Raw genomic sequence first — 27,327 nt, 5'->3', positions numbered from 1 at the left:
AGAGGAGGTGCAGCTCAGACCTCTTTTTGCTGCTCTGTTTGTGCTTGAGTAAGGGTACAGGGCAGAAGAGGGGTGTCTTATTAAAGCTGGTTGAGTTCCCTGTGTTCTGAGACTGCCTGGAAGGTTTTCCTTCTTTCACTAGGCAGGTATAGGTGCTCCCTTCTGGTGACTGTTTCTTTTCATCTTTAGGTGTCTCCTCTAGCCAGCTAACCCGGACTGGCATTCGTGAGCCCCTCTCTGCTCAGCACAGCCTCTTAACCTAAAACCAGGAGCTGAACTGTTGCTTTGCAACCCTTTCTTTGATAAAAGCCTGATACGGGAAGATTCAGTTAGAGCCTGTGTGCTCACTCTTGAAAAAGATGCAGAAGATGTCCGCTTGCTGCCATGGCTTCATGTCCCCTGGGATCATTCACCTTGCTGCTGTCTGTGTTGCCTCCTCCATCCCACAGCTGTCCCCTGACTGCTCCGGGTGCAGTCCTTGCCTCGTGGTGCTTCCTGCTGGACACTGGGGAAGGAAAGAGAAGTGACTAGCCTAGGAAACCAGGAGTCCTTGCAGGGAACCTCTCTGTAGTCGCTTCCATCTGTCCACCGTTTTCCCTTTGGCAGTGAGTCTGAGCCCTGGGGAGTGGGGCTGGGGCCTGAGAAACCCCTGTGTTCCTGGCCCAGGAGTGCCTCATCCTACCTGCCTCTTCTACTTAGTATCCCTTTCAGTCCTTCAACACTCTGGTGTTTAGAATTTGTTTTCCCACAAATTGCTAAAACTGGAAAGGAAACGGTCCTTGAGTTTGAACAGTAGATGGGATTTGTGGAGCCAGGCTGACCTCAGAAGGGTTGTGCTGACTGAAGGCCCAGCATGACCTGGAGGAAGCACAGGGCCGGCGCCAGAATATGGCACGTGGCTGGCCCTCTCCTGGGCCGCTGTCTCTGATTTACAGACTGAGCCCTCCCAAGTTTCTCCATCTAGAAACAAGGAAGCCCTGCCGTGTCGGGCTCTAGGGGCTTCCACCAGGTAGCAGACCACGTCCTGTTCTCATCCCTAAGGCTGCCGTCACACACCCTCTAGAGTTCAGCAGGAATAATGAATGTGGCAAGTCTGTGTTGCAGGAGGTTCCGATTCGTGGTGGTTTTAACGTAGAAAGCCATCTGTTTTCCCTGTCTCAAGGTGGTTCGGTTGTAGGACAAATCTGTAATCAGACTTGGCTTTAAAACTCTCTCCTTGCACTCACTAGCTGTCTCTAAAATGGGGGTGGTTAAGGCTCACTGCAGATGCAGTGCCTGGATAGAGCTGCACTCAGGTGGCAGCCAGTTTAGGATAAGGTTGGTCTGGTGACCTGTGGAAGGGACTGTCGCCTCAGACTAGGAGCCCTTTAGATCGGCCAACTTGGTGGGCCAAGGTCAGTGAACATTTTTCGCTGTTCCCCACCCCCTCCACCACTATTCATGCTTTTGCTGTTTCTGGGTCCCTACAGGAGCACCTTCTGCTGTTCTTGAATTAAAGAATAAAGGGCCAGGCATCCAAGATGGTGCACCTTGGGGACTGGGCCCTGGGGTAGCTGATGGAAAGGCCTTGTTTGATGTCTCCCTATCTCCTCCCCTCCTCTCCACCCCTACTGGCTGGGCTGCTGCCCAAAGACAGCAGAGAGGGCTTGGCTCTGAGAGGGGAGGAGGTGGCAGCAGTAGATTCCCAGTACAACTTTCCTCTCCCTGCATCCCATAAACCTCCATCTGAAAAAGGCCTGATGAAGCTGTCAGGTTGCCTGCATGATTCATCCCTTCCCTCTGGGCATAGCCAGTGCGTTTGCTGGGTATGCCTGTGAATACAAACTATAGCTCCTGGAAGGTGCTGCAGAGGGTGGGGCTCAGGGTTCCCAGTACCTCACTCCGCAATCTAGGTCACCACCCTCCACTGTCCCCATGAGGCCTGTTTTCCCACCTCTCAGGACCTCAGCGGCCCCTGGGCTCCGCGCTGTCCACCCTGCCAGTGTGCATGCTGGGGAGTGGGGTGATCCTGGTTCCTGGAGCATCCAGCTTTGCTCCCCTCCTTTTGGTCCTGTTGAGATTGTACTTGCTCTGTCAGCCACCAGGGCAGGTATGCCCTGACCGCAGGCCTTGGTTGCTGGCTCACCTCTTGTCGTGCTTTGCTCTTGTTCTTCTGCTCCTGTACATCTTTGCATTCAACATTGTCCTTACAGTTGAGCCTGCCTTCTGGTCTACACTCTTCTCTCTGGGTCACAACCTATCCAGCTGTTTTTGCACTTTTGGAGAAAGTGGTTGACTTTACAGCTGCTCCACCCACGGAACTTTGCAGCCATGGGCCAGGGCCACCATAGCCTCCCAACCCCCCTCCCCCGCCGGGCCTCCCGTCAGGCATATGACTGACTGTGCATCATCTTCTCCCCTCTCTCTCCTCTCTGCCCCAGATCAGTGGACCATCCCCGGCCCGGATCCTCTCTCTCCACAGACTTTGGCAGCTGGCAGATGGTAACAGGCTGTGGCAGTATTCAGGAACGGGCTGTCCTGCACACAGACTCCTCTCTCCCTTTCAGCTTCCCGGATGAGCTCCCTAACAGTTGTCTGTAAGTGTCTTGCTGGAAAAGGCAGGATGCTCCCCTGCCCATATCAAAAGGTGGTGAGCAACCGAGAGTGCTGGTTAGGAATGAGGCAGCAGCCAGCCCCAGGTTTCTGGCCTGGGGTCTCTGCCCCGCCCCAGTGTCTTAGCTGAGTATACCTCGCTGCTCTGCTCGTGGACCCGAGGAATGAGGAGGCCGGATGGTGTGTGTTCACGCTCCCCAGCCTCCAAAACCCATCCACGATTGTCTCGGGGCACGTCCTGAGGGACAGCTGGCTGGACTGTAACTATAGAAGATTCTATTTCTGTCCAAGGCTTTGCCTGACAGGAGAATCCTTTGAAAGCAGAACAGTGGGGTAGTGAAGGTAGGTGTATGGTGGAGACCAAAGCCAGAACGGAGCTGGATTAGCCAAGGGCTGTGCTCCTCCCCAGCAGAACCAAGGGTTCCTGGCCGACCCCTTGCCACTTTTGTCTTCTGCTTTTGCCTCTGGTCAGGAAAGAAAATTTGATGGCAATACTAAATCCCAAGCCTATAAAATCATCTCCTTCCAAGTCTCCGATCCTGGGCTTCCAACTCTTGTAATACATCTGCTTGAGTGGCTGCCTCGGTGGCAACCACCTGCCCCCTGCCTGCTCTGCTGCTGCACGGCTGCCAGGCGGGAGGAGAGCCGCGGTGGCCTGATCCTCACGGTGGCTGCCTGTGGGCCTTCATCTCCCCACCCAGGCTGGATGAACTTCAGGTGCCGAGAATTCACCCCCACCATCAGAATGCAGCTCATACCCATCTGCAATGTGACAGGTTGGAGGCCAGTTGCCCTGGGGAGTTGAGAAGGATCCCGGTGAGGGCAGGCAGGGGCTAGACCCTGGGATTCCAGGACGGCACTCAGGCCCTGGCCCTGCAGCTGGGAGTAGCCCAAGGGCTTCACAGGCCACTGGTGCCCAACATAACTTCTACAGCCAGCCCTTAGGCCAGAAACAGATCCCTAGCTTAGATTTTTGAAGGATTAAAAGAGATAGTTGCACCTTTCCGTAGGACTCAACTGCCTCAGCCATACTGGCCTAAGAGCTATTTTCTGGAGGAAACAGACATCTCTGCCCCTGCTTGATAACACCCCCCCTTTACCTAGCGTTGACACCGAAACGGGCAACTCCAGCCCCAGGTCCTACAATTTATACCTTGAGCCAGCTCTCGGAGCTCCTAGTTTAGAATTCTGGTTGGTTCTGGTGGTTCCCAGACGAGGGCTAGGTCCTACATGATTTCAGGCCCCCAAGACTACAGGGTGGGCGTGGGGTCAGAGTTGATTCCTGGTGAGATCACATAGTCTGTGAGTTCAGTGCTTGGGCTTTTCTGTCAGAAATTGAATCCTAATCTTAGCGACTCTGCTCACCAACTATGTCTTGGAGGGTCAGCCTTGACTTGTCTGAGCCTATCGTCAGCTCATCTCTTGAGAGAATAATGGCACTATGGTAGCTCTATTCCCTGCCTACCCATTGCCTGCTGTGTGTCCTCAAGTGGATCACATATCCTCTCTGGGCTCCAGTTTTCTTTCTCTAAATAGGTTGTGATCTCTTTCCCTCTACCTCCCAAAAATAGGGGGTAGTAAGAATGCGCCCAGATGGACCTTTGGCTGTTCCCTGTGAATACAAAATACTAATCTGAATTTCTCCTGGTCATATGCTCTAAGGAAAAGCTGCAGATGCACACATGGCCTCCAGCCTTTGTGAAATTAAGGCAGTAAAGAAGATCTAGGGTCATGCGTCTCTTCCAAATGCCAGGAGGGACTTGGGCGTTGTTTATGGTACTGCAGGAATCCAGTATCAGCTCCATTTTCTTAGTCCTGCTGCGAGAGCTATTTGACTTTCTTTTGCCCTAGAACCCGCTGTTTCCGTCTTATCTCTCTCTCCCTCACACACATCACTGCACCAATCTACTTCGCCTAGGTTTGTTCTCCTCATACTTACCCAGGACTGTCATTTATCCTCATATCTCCATCTGTTCCCAGGCCCTGGGGTGCAGGTCATTTGAGCTTGAGAATTGCAGACATTTCCATTGCTTCTTCCTCCAGGGGACAGTGGAGGGAACACCCTGTGTGATCCTGACCATTCCTGACCTTTACTCTGATTCCCCGTCTTTCCCACCCCTAGGCTATATCTTTTAGTCCAGAGGTTAGGTGTGACTGCCTCATGGAATTCATGCATTGATAAGCCTGTGTTTTCATGCACTTGTTCCCCTTCTCGACTTGTAGGTTCAGGCAGAGAAGAGAAGAGGGGCTTCCCATCTTCCCTGTGTGATCAGTGCTTGTAGAGGTCAGGGAAGAAAACACACAGAATCGGAACAGGAATCCTGCTGGAAACGCCAGCACTCTCCTAGCTGTTTACCTGAGGACCACAGTGACCGAAGGTGTAGCTAGAGCCTCAGGGGTTTCCGGTGAAGGCTCTGGCCTCTCCAGGACACCGCCAAGAGCTTTCTCCTAGAATGCTCTAGGTCCTGGCCTCAAGAGGAGGCCTTTGGGCAGCCAAGACCTGATTCCTGATGTCGGGGTCTCTCCTCACAGTTAGGTGTAAGACTTGTGCCTCAGCTCTTTTCTTACGAAGGAATGGAAGCCAGCAGCTATTGGAGCAAAGTCCCTCCTGCTTGGCTTCCCTGCTGCCCAGTCACAGAAATGGTGGTTTCCCATAGAAGTCAGGCCAGTGCCCCATAAGGAACAGTAGCCTGAGACTGAGAGGAATGGCTTAGGAGGGCAACGGTGAAATATCCGGGGCATGGACCACAAGGGTAGTGTGACCACAGGCCAGATGCTGGCCTGTGCCAGTGAAGACAGAAGGATAGCACTGTGGCAGGAGGAGGAGGAGGAAGATCTTGGATGCTGCCCCAAGGTAATGCGTTCCTTTTCTTGTCTCCCTCCCTCCCTCTTCCCCATAGGCTTGCAGCCCTGAGTGAGCGGGAGACTCGGCTACAGGAGGTGCGCTCAGCTTTCTTGGCTGCATACAGCAGCACAGTGGGGCTTCGGGCAGCAGCCCCCAGCCCCTCTGGAGCCATTGGGGGCCTGCTGGAGCAGTTTGCCCGCGGGGTTGGGCTCCGGGGTACCGGCAGCAGCACCTTATGACAGTTTCCTTCTCCTCTCACCTGAGCCCTGAGCGGAATCACAGCCATGCCCAGCCAAGGAGCGCTTCCGAGTTGGGGGAGACCTCCTCACTCCCCCGTCTCCATCATGCACATTGCAGGGCCAAGGACATGGTTCTCCAACCCCTGGCTGGTGACCACCACCCCTCTTGTCACTGCCTCCTACTCACCCTAGTCTTTGCCAGGATTCCCGCCAACTCTCAGAACTGGGGGGTTTCCCTGGGGCCTTGTGGAGGCCGAGACGTCACGAAAGACACCCTCTATTCCAGTCTTACTTCCTGGGGAGAAGGGGGTCACCTGCACTGAGAAGAGGTGGTTTGACACAGATGAAATAAAATCAAAGTCTTTTTGAACAGCAGCTCTCTGGCATTCTCATTTCATTGCTGTTTTTGTCGATTGGAGTTACTGGGAAGGTTCTTACTGTCCTTCCTTGTGTTGGAAGAAGGGTTTTTGGGTGGGGTGGTGGCAGATGAAACAGGAAGAAAACTGGAGTCTTGAGTGTACCTCAACTCCTAAGCAGCGGGGTGGGGACAGTCGGCTGTTGTGGGAGCAGCGGTTCTGAGTGGGCCCCAGTCACCTGTTTCTCCACACAGATTCCCAGGGCTGCCTGAAATTTAGACTTGGGGTTGCTGAGATCTAGCTGGGAATGGGGGTGGGGTCTTCATTTGTAAGAAGTCCTGCACGCCGTCCAGTCGTGGTACAAGTGACCTGCAGCCTCTGCCTGTGGTGGGGGCACTGGCTTCAGGGGCTTTGGAGACAGTAATTGGTGTGGGGAGGATGGGTCTGGGTGGCCACCACTCGTCTGTCCGCACCACGAATTATGAGGGTTCAAAGACCTGGGCAAAGGGCTTTGCATGGTGCCGTCAACAGCCACCATTCACTGAGCTCTGATGATAAACACAAAAGGGATCTTTGGTGCAAATTCCTAGAGGAAGGAAATAATACCAACGAACATTTTTGGGGAACTTACTGTGTATAATCCCCTGTGCTCAGTCCTTTCTATGGATTGCCTCGATAAAATTTTACAACATCCCAAGTAGGTGCTATTATGGCCTTTCTACCAAGGAGGACACTGAGCCACAGAGATATTGAGTAACTTACCCAAGGTCACACAGCTAATGAGAACAAATGTGTAACTTCCTATTCGGAGACCTAGGCAGGGTGGGAGTGGGAAAGCGGAGAAGCAGATTGTTGAGGGAAGGTTCAGGAAGAAGGAAAGTCCCCATCTCCCACCAGGCGCCCCAAACCCTTCAGCACCGCGGACAGCTCTCAGGGGCTAGGGTTTTGCCCCAGAGAAATGCGCCGGAAGGACTCTGAAGGTGTGGGTTGGAGTTGGGGTCTGGATAAGGTTCCCGGCCGGCCGGAGGCTGCTCCAACGGGGCGGGGGCCACCCGCACGGCTGGGCGGGGCTGTGTTGCCATCTGGAGTCACTGCCGCCGGCGGCCACAGTCAAGGAGTGAGCGGCTGGAGAGCACGCAGGGCTGGAGGGAGTGCAGCCGCCTGCGGTGGCGGCACGTGGGCCGACCCCGCTGCTGCTGCCGCCCCTAACCTGCGGCTCCGGCCATCCGACCAGCCATGTCTCTCAGTGGAACCTCTGAGCGCAGCGTCCCGGCCACAAAGATTGAAATTACCGTATCCTGCAGGTGAGCAGGCCAGCGGAGGAGGGTTTAGACACTGCCCTAGCCCCAGCTGTCTCCGGGGCTCGACCTCGGGGGGAGAGGCATCGGGGGCCGGAAAATCGCGGATAAAGACTGCGGGGAGTCCCCGGTGGGTTTGGAGAGGGGGTTTTCTTGAACAGCCCAACCCGCAAAGGACGGCTCACTTAGCCGCGGGTTCAAGGGGTGGGTCGCTGGGATCCAGCAGGATCTGGGCCCCCGGAGGACAAAGTTCTGGGGCTAACCCTCTTTCCTGGGCCCCTGGAGACAGTGTGGACGCATAGGCGACCAGTCCGCAGGGACACGGTCGAAGGGCTAAGATTTCCGGTGCTGTCCAGCGTGCTACCAACGCGGACCCCAGCTGGATGCAGTAACGGGAGAGGAAGGTGCCGTTTGAGTCCCATGCCTCTCCCGGTTCCCCAACTCCGGGCAGTCGAGGCGGTGGGCTTCAGGAGGACCTACCCTCTGTCCGTCTGTCTTTCGCTTTCTCTAGGAACCTGCTGGACCTCGACACCTTCTCCAAGTCCGACCCCAGTAGGTGGCACCAGGGCGGGGTGAGGGGGAACTTCGTGTGCTGGAGCTACTGAGGAGCCGGGAGGGGGTGCGGACCGACCTGACCTCCTTCCCTCCCCGCCCCCGCTCCTGCCTGCAGTGGTGGTGCTTTACACGCAGAGCCGGGCCAGCCAGGAGTGGCGGGAGGTGAGTCTGAGTCCTCTTCCAGCCCAGAGCTGCCCCCGGGAGTCACCTGCGCCCTTGCAGGCCCGCGCTGACTCTCGGCACGTCCCCCATCACCCCAATCCAGTTCGGACGGACCGAGGTGATCGACAACACGCTGAACCCTGACTTCCTGCGCAAATTCGTCCTTGACTATTTCTTTGAAGAAAAGCAAAATCTGCGCTTCGATGTGTGAGCCGCGTCCAGAATTCTGGCTTGGCCCGCCCCCGACCTGGATCCACTCGAAATTCTGGCTGGCCCCGCCCCCGCCTGGCCTCCTGGGCTGGCTCCTCCCCCAGACCCAGTTCGGTCCCACTCTGAGGAGCTTCACTCTAGCCTTAACTCCTCCATCAAGACTAGCTTGGCCCTGCCCTTAGGTCACAGCCAATCCAGTTCACTCCCCAGGCCTAGTTTTGCCCACAACTCTGCTCCTAAATTTAGCTCCGCCTCCGTCTAGGTCACGCCCACCACATGACTCCGCCCCCAGCAGGCCCTCTACTTGGCCTCGCCTCAGGACTGATCCTCTCAGACCCTGACTCCTGTCCCACAGGAGATCCAGGTTGAATTCGGGCCCAAGCCACACCCTCTCCGCCAAACCACAATTTTAACCAGGACTCGAAACCCGACCCCTTTTCCGGCTCTCTCCCACCAGCCCCGCCCCACGTTGGTTCCACTCTTTTCAGGTACAACGTCGACTCCAAAACCAACATCTCCAAACCGGTAAGCGAGCGTCCCCTTGCGGGCTGGGCACACAGGTGGCGCTCAGTGTGTTAAACAACCCTCCTTGGAACCCTCCTACATCCCCAACCCCCACTCCACCTTCTTTGGCCCCCACCCACCCTCCCGGCCCTCCTCTCCTGCTCCTGCCCCCGGCTTCCCACCATGCCTCTCACTCACTGCTCCTCTTTCTTCTCGGCCGCTGCTGGGACCCGCAGAAGGTGAGGCTGAACCGTGCTGGGCGGGGTGAAGAGGGTGGAGGTGAGGGTTGGGATGGCATCCTGGAGAACAGCTTAAAGTAAATGGCAGGACCAAGAAAAGGAGCTTGCCTAGGGACTCCACTCCCCCTCCTCCTCCAGTGACGTCCCGCCGCCTGGGAATACCCTGGTCGTTGTGTGTGGACTGGGCTTGTCACCAGGGCTGGGCTGGGACTCCGCGCCCACAGCCCATCCTGGCCTCGCTGATTCCATGTCCCGGTGCAGGATTTCCTGGGACAAGCGTTTCTGGCCCTGGGAGAGGTGATCGGAGGCCAGGGCAGCCGCGTAGAACGACCCCTCACGTGAGCTGAACCGGAAGGGGTGAGGGGGGAAGGGTGGGTGCCTCCAAATTCTCCTCCCAAAGACCCCATAGTAGTGGAGGCTGGGATTTCCCCCTGGCCAGGAGCCTTCCATGGCTCCTATTATTCTTGCGGGAAACTCCAATCTCCAGGGTTTTGCTCAAGTCGGGCTCAGACCTGACAGATCTCTCTCTCACCTCACTCTTTTTCTAAGTCTGATTCAACCTTTAAGGTCCACTTCCAAGCCCTTCTCTTCCAGGAGGCTTCCTCTCACTAAATCAAGTCCTCTAGAATTTCCATTACTCACTAAATATTTATTAGCACGTTTTGTGTGCCATACCTTGTGCTAGGCACCCAGGATTTATCCATTCCACAAATATTACTGGGTATGTGCTCTATGTCAGCCACTCTTCAAGGGGCTTAGGTTGTAATGGTGAACAAAACAAAGGAAGCGTATGCTATAGAATGGGGGGGAGGGCGGCTACAAAATAGACATAATAAATAAGTAAACTATAAGTAAATTACATTAAGTGCTATGGGGAAAAAAGGCAAAGTAGAGCAGAATTAGGGGGATTGGAAATGCTTGGTGGGTAGGAGTTGCAACATTGAACAAAGCGGTTCAGTAGGCCTCTTGGAAAGGTAGCTTCGGAGCAATAACCTGAAGGAAGTAAGGGAGTGAGCCACGCAGTAGATCTGGAGGAGGAATGTTCCACGCAGAGGAAACTGTCAGTGCAAAAGCCTAATATGTACATTCAAAGATCAGCAAGAGGCCAGTGTGGCTGGAGCCAAGTGAGCAAGGGGGCAGACAGGAGGAGGTGAGGTTGGAGAGTTCACAGTTAGGGCCGTTGAGCCACTGTCAGGACTTTAGCTTGTATTCTGAGACGGGAGTCATGCAGGGTTCTGAGCAGAGAAGTAACATGAGCTGATGAATATGCTTTCAAAGGATGATGCTGACGCTGGGTTTACAATAAACCTTGGGTGGACAAAGGTAGCAGCAGAGGGCCATTGGGAAGGCTATTACCATAACGCAGGGTGGTATCAGGGAAGGAGGGGAGAAGTGGTCAGATTCTGGATATATCTTGAAGGTGGAGCCAACTGTCAGGAAGGTGGAGCTTCCTGACAGATTGAATATGGATGTGACAGGAAAAGAGGAGTCAAGCATGACACCAAGGCCTTTGACCTGAACAACAGGAAGGATGGAGTTGCCATAACTGAGATGGTAAAAAAAAAAAATTGTTTTAAGGGAGGGAGGAGTAATTTGGGGGGAAGGAGCATTCAATCAGGAGTGCAGTCTGACTTGTTGAATTTCGTAATTTTTATTAGACATCCGAGTGGACATGTCAAATATGCAATAAGATACATGCTGAGTCTTAGATGCTCTTTAAGGCCATGAGACTAGATGAGCTCACCAAGGCAGTGAGGAGGGAGCGAGAAGACCAAAGACTGAGACTCCAGGAATTGGAACTAGAAAAGGAGACTAAAAAGGAGCATTAATGAAGTAGGAGGAGAACCAAGAGAAGGTGGTGTTGTCCTGGAAGAAAAGTAAAGGATGTGTATCAAGGAGGAAAGAGTGACCAACCATGACAAATGCTGCTGCAGGTCGCGTAAGGTGAGGATTGGGAATTGGCCGCTAGACTTAACAAGATGGCGGTCACTGGTGAGTCTTGACAAGCATAGTTTTGAAGGAGAGGTGGGGGTGACAGGTAGAGAGGTTTAGAAAAGAATGAAGACAGGAATGGGAGTCAAAGAATACTTCAAGAGGTTTTGCTGCAAAGAAGAGAAGAGAAAAGGAAGGGTGGCTGTAGAGGAAAGTGAGGTCAAGGAAAGTTTTGTAATTTTTTAACGAGAAAAACTATACCATATTTGTCTGTTAATGAGAATGACCCAGTAGAGACTGAAAAATTGACAAAATTAAAAGGGGGGGGGGGGAATTGCTGGAGTTATGTCCTGTGTAGGCAAGAGGGTGTGGAATGTAGCACAGAGTGGAGGGACAAATAGGCACATGGATAGTCATTTATAGCAACAGTAGGAAGACACAGTTGTGTGGGTGAAGGTACTGGAGGCAGGGAGGTGTGGTGGTGTGTCTGTGGACATTCTCTTCTGGTTGCTTCAGTTTTGTCAGTGAAGCAGGAAACAAGGTCATTGGCTGAGAGTGAGGATGGGGGAGGAGGCTTTTGGGGTTTGAGGAGAGAGGAGGAGGAGGGAAACTGCTATCCAGCAGAACTAAAAAGTGAAGGGACTTGGGATGTATGGTATGATTAAGGATCTTCTTTGAGGTCATGCATTTAAAAAGAGACCAGTTAGCCTGATTGTTTAGAAATTCTAGAAATGCAGCAGTTTCCTCTGGCCATATTCAGTTGTATAGGTGCAGTATGGGTTAGGCAGAGAATTGAATTTAACCAGGGCTGCGGTTCTGCCAAATAAGTATATCAAAGTGAGGGAAGGGCTAGGGAAAAGCGGTAGGATGCAAGGTGGTAATTATTATAATCATGGACTGGAATTCACACTGGGTGAGGAAAGGAGGGAGAACATCAAGGAGGCGAAAAACAGTGAGAAGGCAGTAGGATCCGTGCCTTTGTCCTGGGTGTGCAGGTAAAGAGTCCCTGTGCTCATCACACGGGTCTTTTTTAAAGCATAAAGAGTCAGTCGGGGATCAAAGGAGCCAAAGAAATCGTTCAACATTCTCATTTTAAAGATGGGGGAAATCACGTAGCAAGTTGGCAGTCAGGACTTGAATCCAGGACACTCTTGACCTAGCTTTCTCTCTGCCACTCTTTGGATCCCTTTGGGGAATCAGGGTTCACAGGCCCCTATCAACAAGGTCCCTGACTGCTTGGAGACCCAAGGCGAGTTGGGGGTGGGTGTCCTGGTATGCACCCTTCAGGCACATGGGTCAGGAGATGTTAAGGCTTCCCTTGTGTTTTTATTTTCCTCTTCACAGTCTTCAGAAAATACAGCCTCATTGATCTAACAAACCAGTCCTTTGCCCCGGTTCTGGATAGAAATTCCTCTCCCTCATTCCGGACGGCTACATCACACTCCATTTGCCTATTGGCTTTGACAGCCCACCTCCCCCTGGAAGCTCCCCTATGGCAGGGTGTGGCAGAGCTGGAGAGTGCCAACTGGCCGATTCATACCTAGCACAGTGCCTGGCATATAGTAGATACCAGGGTCTGCTTCGCGAAATATAACCACCTTCAAATCTATAATGCTTTTCCTTGCAGGCATCCATTCAGAGCTCTTAACAGCCCTGAGACGTGGGCATGATTCCCATTTCATAGACTAGAAAGCTCGAGCCCAAAGTAAGGGGAAATAACTTGCCCAGGACTCTACATCCTGTGTCTTCCCCATGCTACCATTATGAGATATCCCCCTAGGCTACATTAACCCCATCCTTCTAGAATAGAGAACCCTCTCCAGTCAGCGTTAGACCCTTCCCCACCAGCAGCCACGAGGACAGAAGGGGACACACTCAGGGGACTGTCAGTAAATGGCAATTGAATCCCTTGGTCCACCCAATCCCTGATTGGCCACCCCAATTCTTGTTGCCTACTCTCCCCCCTCACAAAGAGGCTTTTTCTGCTTCCAGGGGTGTACCAGGCAAGAAGTGTGGGACCATATTGCTGACCGCAGAGGAGCTTAGCAATTGTCGGGTCAGTAAGGGCCACATGCTAGACCCAGGAGGCTCCCTTCTCTCCCTAAACTTCCTAAATTCTCCCATCTGAGGCTATGGGGAATGAGAGTGTCAACAGCCCAACTTCATCCCTAGGACATTGCTACCATGCAGCTGTGTGCAAACAAGCTGGACAAGAAGGACTTCTTTGGGAAATCAGACCCCTTCCTTGTGTTCTATAGGAGCAATGAGGATGGCACGTGAGTCACTGTCCTCGCCCGGAGTACCCTGCCTACCCCACTGGGCTCTTAGGCTGGGTGTGGGGCATCTTAGGCTCCCCCCGGACTGCATCCAGCATTCACTCAAGGCAGCACACAGCATGTGCTTAACAAGCAGGAGAACCCCAGGAATGTCCCAGAGTGTCAGGCCCTGTCTCTGGGCTCAGTCCTACACCAAAGATTGGTTCCAATCCTCTTGCTCCCCTCCAGGTTCACCATCTGCCACAAGACAGAGGTTGTGAAAAATACACTGAACCCCGTGTGGCAGCCCTTCAGCATCCCTGTGCGGGCACTGTGCAATGGAGATTATGACAGGTCTGCTTCACCAGAAGTTAGGGAGGAAGGGGACAAGGGCATGACAGGGGGGTTCCTGGGCCCCAGAATGATGGCAGAAGTGGAGGATCCTGCTCAGTGAGACAGAGTTTCAAACATGGAGATAAGTGGATGGGGAAGCAGATAGATAGCCACATGGATGGATAGGTGGACGGATGGATGGATGGATGGATGGATGGATGGATGGATGGATGGATGGATGGACAAATGAATGAGCAGATACATGGATGGATGGTCAGATGGATGGATAAATTGGTGAATGGATGGATGGGTATATGGATGGTGCATAAGAAGATTGGTAGGTAGATAGAGTGGGTAGGTAAATGAATAGATATGTGGACTGATGGATAGATTAGTGGATGGACAGATAATGGATGGATTAATGAATGGATGGATGAGTAAATGGATGAATGAATTGCCGGGTGTATGCGAGATTGGTGGATGGCTGGAGAGGTAGAGGGATGATTGGAAAAGCAGGTGGATAAATAGGTGGAGTGACAGTAGGTTGGCGGATGGACAGATAAATGGACAGTAGATGGATTAGTTGATGGATGAGTGTAAAGTAGATGGATAGGCTGACCATATGAACTAATAAATGGATAGTATGAAGACAGGTGGACACAAATGGATGGTTATGTAGATGAATGGAATATCAGATAGTTAGGTGTTTGGTTGGATAGATGAATGGACAGATGGATGCTTGCGTGCGTCGGTGATCAGGGAGTGGCTGGATGTATAGTTAGATGGTGGACAAAGATAGGCATTAATAGGTAATTGGACTGGCAAATGCATGGGCAAATGGGTAACTGGGTAGATAGATGACTGAATGGGCTGCCACATAAATAGAAGGACATACGGGGATGGCTTAGGCATAGTAGTTAGGAACAAGGTCTTTGCAACCCGGATGTCTGAGTTTAAATCACAGCTCAGTCACATACTACTTACGGTCCTTAGTCAAATTGCTGTTTTTTTCTACCTCAATTTCCTTATCCAAAAATAATAGTACTTACTTTATAAGGTGGTTGTTAAATTAAATGAGACAATTCATAAACGTGCTGAGAACAATGCTTGAAACATATATAGTAAGACTCAGTAAGCGGTAAAGAATAGCAATAGTGGTACAAATGGCAGTAGTAGTAGATTAGTGGTAGTGTCAGTAGATGGTTGGGTGTGTGTGTGGACTGATGAACAGATAAGGTGGATGGACAAATGGGAGGAAAACTGATGGAAGGACGGATGGGTGGGTAGGAGGATGATTGTGTATGGGGTGTCTCTAGGATTTATCATAATACACCCAGCCTATGTTTATCTTCTGCATTTCAGAACAGTGAAGATTGATGTGTACGACTGGGACCGGGATGGAAGGTAGAACTGCCTCACAGGGTGCTGCCTTCTCCTGCACCTCCTCCAAAGAGTCTCTAATATGTAGCACGTTCACTAGGAGTCCCAAAGTTCCTGGCTTTGGGAGCCAGGAAGGGTGCTGATAGATGCCAACTATATTGGGTACAACTGATCCCCTGTGTTATCTCTCTGGTACACTGTCTCTTCCCTTCTCATCTCCTTAGCTTGGCCCCTCTTCTGGCCACAGTCCCAATGCTCCTGCAGCCCAAGTAGAGGCAGGGGATAGTGAGAATAAAAGGTTGCTTTTTGGGCTGCCTCCAAGCCAGCAGCAGCTGCTGCTCACCCACCCCTGGTCTCATTGCAGCCATGACTTCATTGGTGAGTTCACCACCAGCTACCGGGAGCTGAGCAAGGCCCAGAACCAGTTCACAGTGTATGAGGTGAGAGCGTCACCGCCGCCCAGGTGGTCCAGGTCCGCCCTCCACCCCACTGTGCTCAGTCTGCAGTCCCAGTCCTGTTTCCCACCATCACTGTTACCTTCCTGCTCAGGTACTTAACCCTCGGAAGAAATGTAAGAAGAAGAAATATGTGAACTCGGGAACTGTGAGTGCTCCCTGGAGTTCTAGCACTCCCTGGGTCTTTCTGTTTCTATCCCACTGACATAGCATGACAAATAGGGGTACAGGAAGGCTGTGGGCACAGATTACTTGGATTAGTAATGTTGGGCACAAGGTGGCACCATTTACGTTTTTCCTTTTTTTTCCCCCTTACCTGTGGAAATTTTTTGATCTTTACTCTTTTGCATAATTTTTTTCAAAAACCTATGTTGTAGTTCCCAATTTAATATACTTTTGGAAATCCAAATATTTCTGACAGCTTCCTCTTTTTTGCCTTTTTCAGGATCGGACAGGGTGGGGCAAGGGGGAGGGGCGCATCCTGTGCCTCCTTCTGCCACCACCGCCGCCCTTTCCAAAGTAGCAGGGCTGCCTTTTCTGTCCCACAGGTGACGCTGCTCTCCTTCTCTGTGGACTCTGAATTCACTTTTGTCGATTACATCAAGGGGGGGTGAGTCACAGGCCAAGCTCTGGGCTAAAACAATGAGTTCCTCCCAGGGCTGAGCCTCACTTTTCTTATTTATGAATGATCAGGGTCCAATGAGATCATGGAGATAAACATTAGAACACGTGGCAAACTGTAAAGTGCTCTGTGAAATGCATAGTGCTGCCCATCTTAGTTCCCTTCCTGGGGCTTCATCCCTAGTTTACCGTCCCCCCTTGAGAAGATGCCAGACTAGTGGTCTTCAAAGATGACCCCAGTAATTTGGGACCCAGAAAAAAGTTATGACCGGCCAAGAGAGGGATAAGCCAAGATAGGACATTCTGCTCGATTCAGTGGAGGCAGGCAAACCTGGGAAAGGTGCTTTGCTTCTCTGATCCTCACTTTTCTCCTGTGTAAACTGGAGATGTTAACGAATATTCCAGGGCTACAGTAAGGATTATGTTAAATGACATACACATGTCACGTGGGCATTTAATTCTGCTACCCAAAGTGTGCTCCATGGACCAGCAGCACCACTTGGGAGGTTATCAGAAAGGTAGACTCCCAGGTTCCATCCAGACCATCCAGATCAGAATTTACATTTCAACATGGTCCCCAGGTGAATCCTATGCACACTGGGGTTTGAGAAACCCTGGTATAAGCATTTGCCCCTCACTTCTCAATCCGTCTACTTCTCTGACAGGACACAGCTGAACTTCACAGTAGCCATTGACTTCACAGCTTCCAATGGTGAGGCATGGATGGGGAGATGGGGGTGGAGGAAGCCTAAAGAGGACCTTAGGGATGGCCTGGATTCCGAGCTAGGGATAAGAGTTTATTTATCCAGGAAGCCCAGGCTTGACGCAAAGCCCAGCCAGGCTGGTACTGGGGCAGGAGTGCTGGGGGGAGGTTATTGGGTGTAAGGGTAGGCAGAGGGTACAGGGAAATAGGTGGGTAAAAGAAAGTTGAAAGGATAGACTCAAGAAGTGAATGAGGAAATGAATGGATGGGAGAGAGTAGGGGTGGAAAGAGAGATGGACAGATGAATGGCTTGTGAGTGATGACTGAGTGGGTAGGGAGGTAAACAAACAGAGGGTAGGTGGGTTGGTGAGTGAGTACAGTAGGATGCATGGATGGGTATGTGGGTGGACAAATGAACAGATGTTTACATTGGGGAAACCGCAGGTAAGTAGATGGGGAATGAATGAGTGGACAGGTGGATAGATCCATATGAGGATAGATAGACAAGTGAATGAATGGAATGGATAGGGGTGGATGGGTGGGTGGACAAAAGAATATGGGTACATGGATAGATGGGAAAGAAAGAAATGGCAGGTGGACAAGTGGATGGGTGGGTGGGTGAATTGATGAATGGATAGATAAGAGAATGGAAAAGCAAATGGATAGAAGTGGATAGGTAGATTGAAAGATGGATTTATGCCAGTGGAGGGGTGAATGGATATACGGATAGGCGGCTAAATTGATGGCTAACTATAAGGATTGGTGGGTAGACAGATGGATAAATGAACACACGGATGATTGGGTAAAATAATGAGGAAGGATATGAGTAAAGTGTGAATGAACGAATAGGTGGATGGATGCATACAAGGATAGGCAGCTACGTCGATGGGTGAGCGAGGTGACCATGAGGCTGGGGCTCCTGTGTCCCTACAGGGAATCCCCTGCAGCCCACCTCCCTGCACTACATGAGTCCCTACCAGCTCAGCGCCTATGCCATGGCCCTCAAGGCAGTGGGAGAAATCATCCAGGACTATGACAGTGACAAGCTCTTCCCAGCCTACGGCTTTGGGGCCAAGCTGCCCCCAGAGGGACGGATCTCCCATCAGTTCCCCCTGGTATGGTATGGGCCAGAGCCTACACTCCATGCCCGGCATCTGGCCCGCCCACGTTGACAAATTTCTTCTATTTACATTTCTTCTAAGGGTCATGGACCTGCACGGAGCAGTAAGCTATGATAGGGTAGAAGTGCAGGGAGGGGATCAGGGCTGGAGTTTGGAGGGGAGCATGATGGAAAAGGAAGGAGCGAGCTGGGATCAGAGCACGCCTGGGTGCACCCTGCATGGGCTCGGCCCAGCGGGGCATCTTCCCTGACAGAACAACAATGACGAGGACCCCAACTGTGCGGGCATCGAAGGTGTCCTGGAGAGCTACTTCCAGAGCTTGCGCACAGTGCAGCTCTACGGGCCCACCTACTTTGCTCCTGTCATCAACCAGGTGGCCAGGTAAGAGAACTGGGTGGAGGTTGTGGGGAATGAGGGAACCCAGACAGGACTGACATCCCAAGGATAGTCAGGACCACTCTCGGGTGAACTTGGGCTTTGGGGAGAGAGTAAAATTTTGTGTTGGCTGTGATATCGAGAGGTTACATAATGTCTTATTCTGGGTTAGAAAGGAAATCAACAAACTACCTTAGCCCCATTCCCTGGGGACAACCCGAGCCTCAAGTTTGGGGAAAAGGGCCTATAGCACAATAGTTAAGTCACAAGCTTTGGCATCAGATCTAGGAGTGGTTCTGGCTCCACCACTCACTAACCATATGACCGTAAGCAAATTAGCATCTTTCAGCCTCCATTTCATCCCTGTAAGTGGGTGTAATAGATAACAATAGCACCTTTGTAGAGTTACTGAGAGGTTACAATTAGGTAACAATGTAAGAATTATTAGAACAGTGTCTGGCCCAAAGTAAGTGCTCAATAAATGGCAGAAGAGTGACTTCTAAATATAGAAGATTAACTCCAAATTTTCAGAATAAAAATATACAAAGTAAAGAAAACCCAGATCACATATCAAATTTATTTTTTTAATGCAAATAAAATAAAATGACAACTAAAACCAAACATAAATTGGATAAGCTCACCTACTAAAAGAAAAAAATTATCTGATTGAATAACAAAAATAAACTGTACTATATGCTACATAGAAAAGACCCAACTAAAACTAAGCACCTCAGAAAGCTTGAAAGTAAAAAGATGAAACGAAAAAAGAGCATAAAAGTGAAGGATTTCAGGGGGATTTATATGTCTGTTCACAGACTTCCTTTTTCCATAATAAAAATTTGTTTATTTTCTAATTCATAGTAAGGATAATAGTTTCTTTAGTTGTAGACCATTTCAAGGATAGAGAAATGAAATAAGAAATCACCCAGGATGGTGCCTGTGGGATTGTGGATGGACGTATAGTTCTTGACAGGCTTCCTTATGGGTCCCTAGTTGCAGTCAAATTACATGTAATATTTCACAACTGATTTTTTTCCCTTAATATTGGAGCCTGAGCATATTCTTTTGTTGTTATTAAACAGACTTCTTAAATATGATCTTGGGCAAGTTCACTCATTCATTCATTCATTCATTTAATAAACATTCAGTAAAAGGGCGCTGTAAGGGATTGTGGGATGTGGAGCCCGACTAGCTAAGTGAAGACACCTGCTCTACCACTCACGAGCTTCATGACTTTGGGCAAGACTCTTACCCTCCCTGTGCCTGTTTACTCAGTTGTAAAATGGGGACAATAATATCCACATCATAGGGTTGTTGTGAGGATTAACTAAATTAATATATGTCAATAGCTTAGAACAGTGCCTGCCATATCCTAAGTGCTATCGGTATTAGCTATTACTGTTACTCTTATTACCATTATTACTATTCCAAGGGCATCTGCTGTGTGCTCAGTTCTCGGCTGGGGCGCTGGAGACTCACAGATGAATCAGATCTGGTCTCTGCCCTTGGGAGCTCCCGCCTTGGTGCAAGAGACAGAAATATAAATAAATCATTACCTTCTGTAAGCCAGAGCTTCCCAAGTCGCCTGTCAGCAAAGGCAAGCGACTGCTTCCTCCAGGGAAATCTGGGGGCACAGCTGAATGCAGCCAGACTGAAAATGTCTTTGAAGTCCCCATATTTATCTTAGCAATTCATGCAAATTTTACATTCTTCTCACACTGTATCCATGCTTTCTTTAATTTGGGGGGAAGGGGTGTTTTAAGTGTACTTAGAGTCATCCAGCTTTATCCACAAGATCATAGAGTAGAATGGATGCTCCAGGTATTCTGTGACCTGGGGGCCCCCTGGGCACACAAGCTGGTACCCTCGGGGAAGTGAGAATCCATTTGGAAGGGCAGACAGCCCATCTCAGTGGGCGGTACAGTGTTTCCCTGAAAATAAGACCTAGCTGGACCATCAGCTCTAATGCATCTTTTGGAACAAAAATTAACATAAGACCCGGTATTTATTATGTTATGTTATGTTATGTTATATTATATTATTATATTTTAGCTGGTCTTATAGTAAAATAAGATGGGTCTTATATTAATTTTTGCTCCAAAAGATGCATTAGAGCTGATGGTCTGGCTGGGTCTTATTTATGGGGAAACACGGTATCCTAGTAGGCACAGGGAGAAGAGGGGAGTGTGTAACCTCATCTGAGAAACCCAAGGCAGCCTACTTATGAAGGGAACTGCACAACTGGGTCTAGAGGGCAAGTTGGACTTTATCAGAGAAAGGAGTAGAGTAGGGCTGGCAGAAGGAACCGCATGTGAAAAGAACAGAGGCCTGATGGGGCAAGCTCAGGAAACAGTGAACAATATACTAGGACCAGAATGGTGTATATGGAATGGAGGAGTATCCAAAGAGCAGCCAGGAATAGAGTGAAGGTATCAAGAATTCAGGCTTTAGGTTGATCAAGGATGGGCGTGGAACATGGCTTCCCTGTCCCTTGGGGAGGCTACTTAATGTCTCTGAACTTCAGTTTTCTCATTTTAAAAATAGGAATAAAAACATGTGCCTACCTCATAGAATGGTGGTAAGGATTAAGCTAGATCATGTATGTCAAGTGTGCAGCTGTGATTTTGATGGTCACAGATGACTCGTTTTTTCCCACTCAACAGCCAAGTAGGGCACAGATTGGCATCCCCTAGCCAGTCACCTATCTCCAGATCTAAATGGCCTTAGTAATGCCAGGTATCTACAAGAATGCCAAAGATGTACCTCCCATGCCCCCAAACCCTTCCATGCCCCCCACTGCCCCTGGCTCACAAATCCCTTCATGAGTGGGCCCTCATCCACTGTGCCAGCCTCATCTCTCTTCTGTAGTCCTACATGTGCCACCTAGAACATGCTCTCTCTTGGTTTGCACATGCAAACCCTCTCTCTGGACCATTTTGACCTTTACCTTCCCATCCCCTTCCCCATCCCCCCATGACCACCACCACCACCAGCTTCACCTGGCTAATTCTTACTCATTTCTCAGGTCTTAGGTTAGATGTCATGTCCTCAAAGCCCTAACCTCAATACATCTTAATGGTGTGAGCAACCATCTCCCCCAGGATGATATCCTGTTCTCTGCTGCATGCTCAGCACCGAGCTTGGTGCCTGACACATAGCAGGTGTGCCATCACTATTTGTAAAATGAGTGAGTGACAGGAAAGAGTACCAGTCCAGGCCTTTGAAGACGCTATGGCCAGAATTCAGGAAGGGAACAGGCGCTGCTATGGATGATTATGACCCAATTCCACTCTAGGCCCTGGACAAACTGAGCCATAGCTATTTGAATTCTCCACTCTCACCATGCTTTCCTCTTAATTTTTTGATATCAAACTTAAATACTAGCACAGTAAATAGAACTTACTGCAATGAGGGAAATGGTCTATATCTGTGATGTCCAATACGGTAGCCACCAGCCACATATGGATATTGACCACTTGTAGCTAGGGTGAACAAGGAACTGAATGTTTAATTCTATGTAACTTAATTTAAATCTCAAAAAAAAAAAAAAAAATCTCAATAGCCACATGTGGCTAGGAACTTCTTTATTGGATAATATAGCTCCATCCTTTCCAACCCAAGTAGAGCTTGAGACTGGAAGTCAAGAGACCAGGGTCTACCATGGCCTTTGTACTCTCTCAAGGTCTCGTTTTTCTTATATATAAAATAAGGGGACTGGACTCAATGTCTTCTGAAGTCCTTTTCAGATGGAAAAATCTTGGATTCAAAGATCGATGGTGAGAGAAGGAAAAGGAGTTCTGGGAGCAGCTGTTAGATTGGCTGAGGACCCAGCAGCCCAGGCAATGGGATGTGGTCAGCAGAGGGGAGAAGGAAAAGAGAAGAACTAGGTCAGAGACGGAAGAAAGGAGGCCTTCAGATTTTGGTCTTGCTCTTACATAAATGCCAAAATCTTTCCAGGGGCTGACAAAACCCTGTGTGATCTGGTTCCTGCCCACCTCAGCCACATGGTCCACTCTGCTTCCCTCATTTTCTGGACACCAGACAAGGGGGGCTTCCTTCAGTCGCATCACTGGACCTTTGTCCATGCTGTTCCCTCTACCTGGAATGACCTCCCCTTCACTTAGCCTCTCCTTCATCCTCAAACATCGTTTTCTTAAAGAAGCCTTCACTGACCTCATGAACTATGTCAGGATCCCCTACTATACACTGTCATAGCAGTGTCCCTTTCTGTCACAGCACTTGTCACAAGTATAATTTTATACCTATTTCAGTGATTCTTGGATCAATGTCTGTCTACCTTGAGAGGGTTGGGATAGATTTGTTTTTTATCATGGTATACCTTCAGTGCCTAACACAGAACCTGCCACAGTAAGTGCTCCCTAAATGTTGCTGAAACGGTGGCAGGCAGGGGGAGGCAGCCAGGTCTGGGGAAGGAGCATGAACTTCAGAAGCCCCAGTCCTTGCCTGCTGCTTACATGCTGGCTATGGAAGATTTAGGGGTGGGGTGTTCCCTTTGGCCTCTCTGGGCTTTCAGCTGGATTCTTTTCTTGGCCTCTCACCCAGGGCTGCAGCCAAGATCTCTGATGGTTCCCAGTACTATGTCCTGCTCATCATCACCGATGGGGTCATCTCTGACATGACACAGACTAAGGAGGCCATTGTCAGTGTGAGTCTGAGGAGGAAGCTTGGCATGGAGGGGTCACTGTTAATAACTGGGAAGGGGTTCAGGTTTCACCCTGCTTGCAAGCTAACAAGTTAGCCTGCCAGTTTCATGGATGCTGGCAGAAGATACAAAACTAGTGGATCAGAGACAAAGGACTTTGTTATTCCCAGCAATAGCAGTAGCTCAAGAATTAGCATTTTCTCTGATTCTCTAAGTCCCAGTTCCCACAAGATGATGCGAAGAGGGCCAGATAACACCTGTACCCACAGTCAGTTGCATTATAGGACAGAAACCCTGAGCTTAGGGAACCCAAATCTTTTATAATGGGCAGTAAGCATGCCTGCCCTTTGTTCCAGTGTAAAACATTTTATTGTACTGGACAATAAACCTGCCCTTTGTTCTAAAGGAAGATACTATATCTTTCTAGGCTGTTTGATATTCAGGCATCCTTGAAAAGATAGTCTAGGGGTGGGCCACCGATGGCTTAGTTGGCTAGAGCGCGAGCTCTGAATAACAGGGTTGCCAGTTCAATTCCCACAAGATGGTGGGCTGCGCCCCCTGCAACTAAAGATTGAAAACAGCAACTGGACTTGGAGCTGAGCTGCGCCCTCCACAACTAGATTAAAGGACAACTACTTGTAGCCGATGGGCCCTGGAGAAACACACTGTCCCCCAATATTCCCCAATAAAAAAAAGAAAAAGATAGTCTGGAACGAAAGGAATCAGTGCCTATGCTTGCAAGATGTACAGAACTGTGACACATGCACAGAGAACTGTCTCTCAACAGTCACCTCCCTTACAGCTGCTCACCACAGCCATTCACCCTCTTTCCCTCACAGGCCTCCTCACTGCCCATGTCTATCATTATTGTTGGTGTGGGACCAGCCATGTTTGAGGGTGAGTAGGCTGGGGGTTTTCCATGAGTGGGACCAAGAACTGGGGAAAATAGAGGAGAATATGGGCACCCAGGCCTGCCTCACAAAAAAGATCAGATGGATGCCTGTGTTGAACCTTGACCAAAAGGTCACAGACCTTTTCTGAACCTGTTTCCTCATCATAACCGAGGCTGCTGATATGAATACTTCCCTCCTGGGATTCCCAGGATGGAATGTGTGGGAAGCAATAGTAACTCCATAATCATGCCTAATAATTGTAGGACTTTTGATATAACCTGTTAGGCATTCTCATGACTTTGCAGTGGAGTTAAGAGGGCGGGGGCCAGCATGGGTTGATGTGGGAGAGGCCAATCAGCTGAGGGGTGTCTTTTCTACAGCAATGGAAGAGTTGGATGGTGATGATGTACGCGTATCCTCTAGAGGACGCTACGCAGAGCGGGACATCGTTCAGGTAGACTCACCAGGGAGAGGAAGTCATGGAGCTGAAAGGCATGGTGGGAAGGAGAGGCCAAGTTGGCAGCCACTCTACCTTTTTGCCTTCTTAATCACCTACCTTTCTCCCCCTCACTCTTTCAGCCTTCCTGCATTCCTTGAACAAAATCTTTGTGAGAAAAAGGCAGGTTGCTGCAGCCATTGTGGATTCATAGTATAGGAGATCCCCAAGGCCCCTGCCCTCTAGTGGAGGCAACCAATAATAATCACACAGCTAAATACCTCACTAAATTGTGATTAAGTGCTCCAGAGAACAGCAAATGCCACTACGAAAGCCTATAACAGGGTAGTCAGGGAAGGTTTCATGAGGAAATGACATTTGAGCTGAAACTTAAAGGAGGGTATGAACATTAGAGGCAGTGGAGCAGCACGTGAGAAGGCCCTGAGGCTCAGAAGAATTGGCCCAATCACGGAAAAGGCAAGAGGCCAGGGTAGAAAGATCACAGCAAGTGAGAGAAAGAAGGAGCCAAGGCCTCGTCAGTCATGGTGAACATTTGGGGTTTTACTCCAAAAGAATTGAAAAGCTCTTGAAGGATTTTACATAGGGGAGTGAGATGGTCAGACTTCCATTTTAAGAGGATCGCTGCTGAAAATGGAGGGGGGACAAGCAGGGTGAGAGGGAAGGCAGGGAGAGCCATTAGAAACCTTTGAAGTAGTAGAGGGGAGATGATAGGAATCTGGATGGGAATGGAAGCAGTGAGGATGGAAGAAGCAGGTTCAAAAGATTTAAGAAAAAATTGTACAAGAGTTGATGATTTAATTAAATGGTGATGGAGAGTAAGTGGGGCTTCAAGGATGACTCTCAGTTTTCTAGCTTGAGCAACTGGGTGAGTGAGAGTCCCATTTATTGGGAAAGGGAAAGTTGAAGGAGGAGAAGATTTGGCAGGACGGGCTAGAATTCAGTTGTGAACACACTGGGTTCGAGGTATCTAAGGTAATTGAATGGAGATATGATACAGGCAACTAAGTATGTGATCTGGACCTTAAAAAAGAGGCTAGGGGTGGATATATAGACTTGGGAGTCACCAGGGAACAGTTTTTAGTTACTGAAGTGTATAAAATCATCCAGGAAGACAACTGATAAACAGAAGGGACCAGTTTATAGATCAGGTAGACCCAGAGGACTAGAGGAGGCGGGAAAGGGAGCATCTGGAAAAGTAGGAGAAAATTCAGCAGAGTGTGGTGTGTCCAGCAGAGTGTCCAGGGAGATTATGGTCAAATGTAAGAATGGAAAGCTGAAGAGAAGATGAGTACTGACTATTACTGCCCACTGGACTGATTGGGGAACATGGGGCTGTTGACGACATTAGCAAAAGCCATTTCAGTAAACTGCGTGAAGCCAAACTGGAGTGGGTTGAGAGTAACTAGAAGGTGTGTGTGGGGGTGGGGGGAGTGGAGGGGGGGAGAAAGCAAATGCAGAAAACTATCCAAAATAGGTGGAGAGAGATAGTGTGATATTTGTAAAGAGATGTTAGGGGGTCATAGAGGAAGCCTCCCTACTGCCCCCCTTCCCCACCCGCCTCTCCTGGCCACCACTCATACCAATTATCTCTGCCTGTCCCAGTTTGTCCCATTCCGAGACTATGTCGACCGATCGGGGAACCAGGTGCTGAGCATGGCCCGACTAGCCAAGGACGTGCTGGCGGAGATCCCGGAGCAGCTGCTGTCCTATATGCGCACCAGAGACATCCAGCCTCGTCCTCCACCCCCTGCCAACCCCAACCCGACCCCAGCTCCTGAGCAGCCCTGAGGGGCCTACTTATCCGATGCCTAGCAATCTGCCCACATGCCCACCCACTGCTTCTGCTGAAAGCCAGAGGCACCTGGAGCCCTGGAACTCACTGGAAGGCCAGCTTGGAGGATCAATGCTGGCTGGTCAAGCCCTGTGCCCCCTCACCCACAGAAGGGCCTGGCATTCTCACCACCTCCCTGCCTTCATGCAAATAATAAAGCTGACCTTTACTCCACCTCTGTCTCATTGGTTTTGGGGAGACTGGGGGACCCAGGGCCTGGCACCCCACCAAGAGAAGGATGGGTAGCAAGGATGGCTTCAGCTAGGTTCATCCCCATCTTAATACATATTCATCCGATCATTTCCTCATTCTTCAAACACTTTCAGAAATAAGTGAAACTGTGTGTGTGTGTATACTTTTTTTCCGAGAGAGGCCATAGTTTTCATTAGACCCTCAAAGGGATTCCTGACCTGAAAAGTAGTTGACTTTAAGATGACTGTATGACTGCTCTGTCCCATTTGTTATTTTTTTAAGTGAGGATAATAAAAAATAGCTAATATTTTGTTTGAGTATTCACTACACAACACACACTATGCTAAGACTTATAAGCATCATTTTATTTAATCTTCACAACAATCCTGTGATATAGTCACTGTATTTCCATTTTACACACGAGATGAAGTAACTTATTGAAGACAACTCATCAGTTTGACTCCAGATCCCAACATCTTAAGTAGCAAACATCTTCCTGGAGTGTTAATTTTATTGTTTTTTGGAAGACATTATATACGGAAATACATATAATGGGTAGAGTGCAAGGTATGCGTTAAGATAAAAGTGAAGTGGGGCAGCCGGATGGCTCAATTGGTTGGAGCACGAGCTCTCAAGGTTGCTGGTTCAGTTCACTCATGGGATGGTGGGCTGCGCCCTCCACAATTAGATTGAAGGATGACTTGGAGGTGATGGGCCCTAGAGAAACACACTGTCCCCCAATATTCCCCAATAAAAAAAGTGAAGCTTCCAGATCCTTTGGGCTTTGTTGCAGAACCACAGAATGCCCTGCCCGGTGCCCCTCGGGCCACTCCAGCCGAGAGAACTCACAGGGCAGTCACTCCCTTCCTTGATGGCAAAACTGGAGAAGCTCTGCGACAAGCATTGTTTAACAAGTCAACTCTCTCTCCGCAGCCTAAGTTCTCCAAAGCCCCCATGAATTAACAATAAAGCTTTCGAGCTCCATTTTACAAATAAGGAATTTGAGGTAGGGAGAATTTAACAACTTGCACTGGTTCACAGAGCCACTAAGTAGCCCAGACACATTAAAACCAGCTGTCTATTTTTCAACCATCTTCAGCCGGCATCCCTGCAGCC

The 27,327-nt window shown here is 49.8% G+C and overlaps 2 protein-coding genes across 7 annotated transcripts in view; both read left to right on the top strand.

Moving 5' to 3' along the window:
• MTMR14 (myotubularin related protein 14) overlaps positions 1-6,051 on the top strand; it is a 45,362-nt gene extending 39,311 nt beyond the window's left edge. For 2 of the 3 annotated variants that reach the window (XM_019748289.3, XM_074313032.2), the window contains 2 exons: positions 2,421-2,576; positions 5,493-6,051. In XM_019748289.3, the coding sequence (XP_019603848.2) occupies positions 2,421-2,576; positions 5,493-5,676 (340 nt within the window). In that variant the 3' untranslated portion in view covers positions 5,677-6,051. The remainder of the gene's footprint in view (positions 1-2,420; positions 2,577-5,492) is intronic. The other variant, XM_019748290.3, reaches the window with a different exon arrangement.
• Positions 6,052-6,975: 924 nt separating this feature from the next.
• Positions 6,976-26,193, top strand: CPNE9 (copine family member 9). Of its 4 annotated transcripts, none has more exons than XM_074313026.2 (20): positions 6,976-7,336; positions 7,842-7,882; positions 8,001-8,047; positions 8,151-8,165; positions 8,746-8,782; positions 9,262-9,338; positions 12,925-12,988; positions 13,105-13,208; positions 13,437-13,541; positions 14,883-14,924; positions 15,265-15,340; positions 15,450-15,503; positions 15,904-15,965; positions 16,642-16,688; positions 17,613-17,794; positions 18,054-18,181; positions 22,739-22,841; positions 23,678-23,735; positions 24,112-24,185; positions 25,791-26,193. In XM_074313026.2, the coding sequence occupies exons 1-20, from the start codon at positions 6,991-6,993 to the stop codon at positions 25,974-25,976; spliced, it is 1,848 nt and encodes a 615-aa protein (XP_074169127.1). In that variant the 5' UTR covers positions 6,976-6,990; the 3' UTR covers positions 25,977-26,193. The 4 variants fall into 4 exon arrangements, with proteins under 4 accessions (XP_074169127.1, XP_088654563.1, XP_074169128.1 ...); XM_074313027.2 differs by having other exon boundaries at positions 7,133-7,336; positions 8,151-8,254; XM_019748331.3 differs by lacking the exon at positions 12,925-12,988 and having other exon boundaries at positions 7,133-7,336.
• Positions 26,194-27,327: the final 1,134 nt, after the last annotated feature.

This window comes from Rhinolophus sinicus, chromosome 5 (genome assembly GCF_057876585.1).
Source record: "Rhinolophus sinicus isolate RSI-liver-muscle chromosome 5, RSI-T2T, whole genome shotgun sequence".
NCBI classification, from domain to species: Eukaryota; Metazoa; Chordata; class Mammalia; order Chiroptera; family Rhinolophidae; genus Rhinolophus; species Rhinolophus sinicus.
The sequence above is the reverse complement of the archived record's forward strand: the minus strand, read 5'-3'. Positions and strand labels throughout refer to the sequence as shown.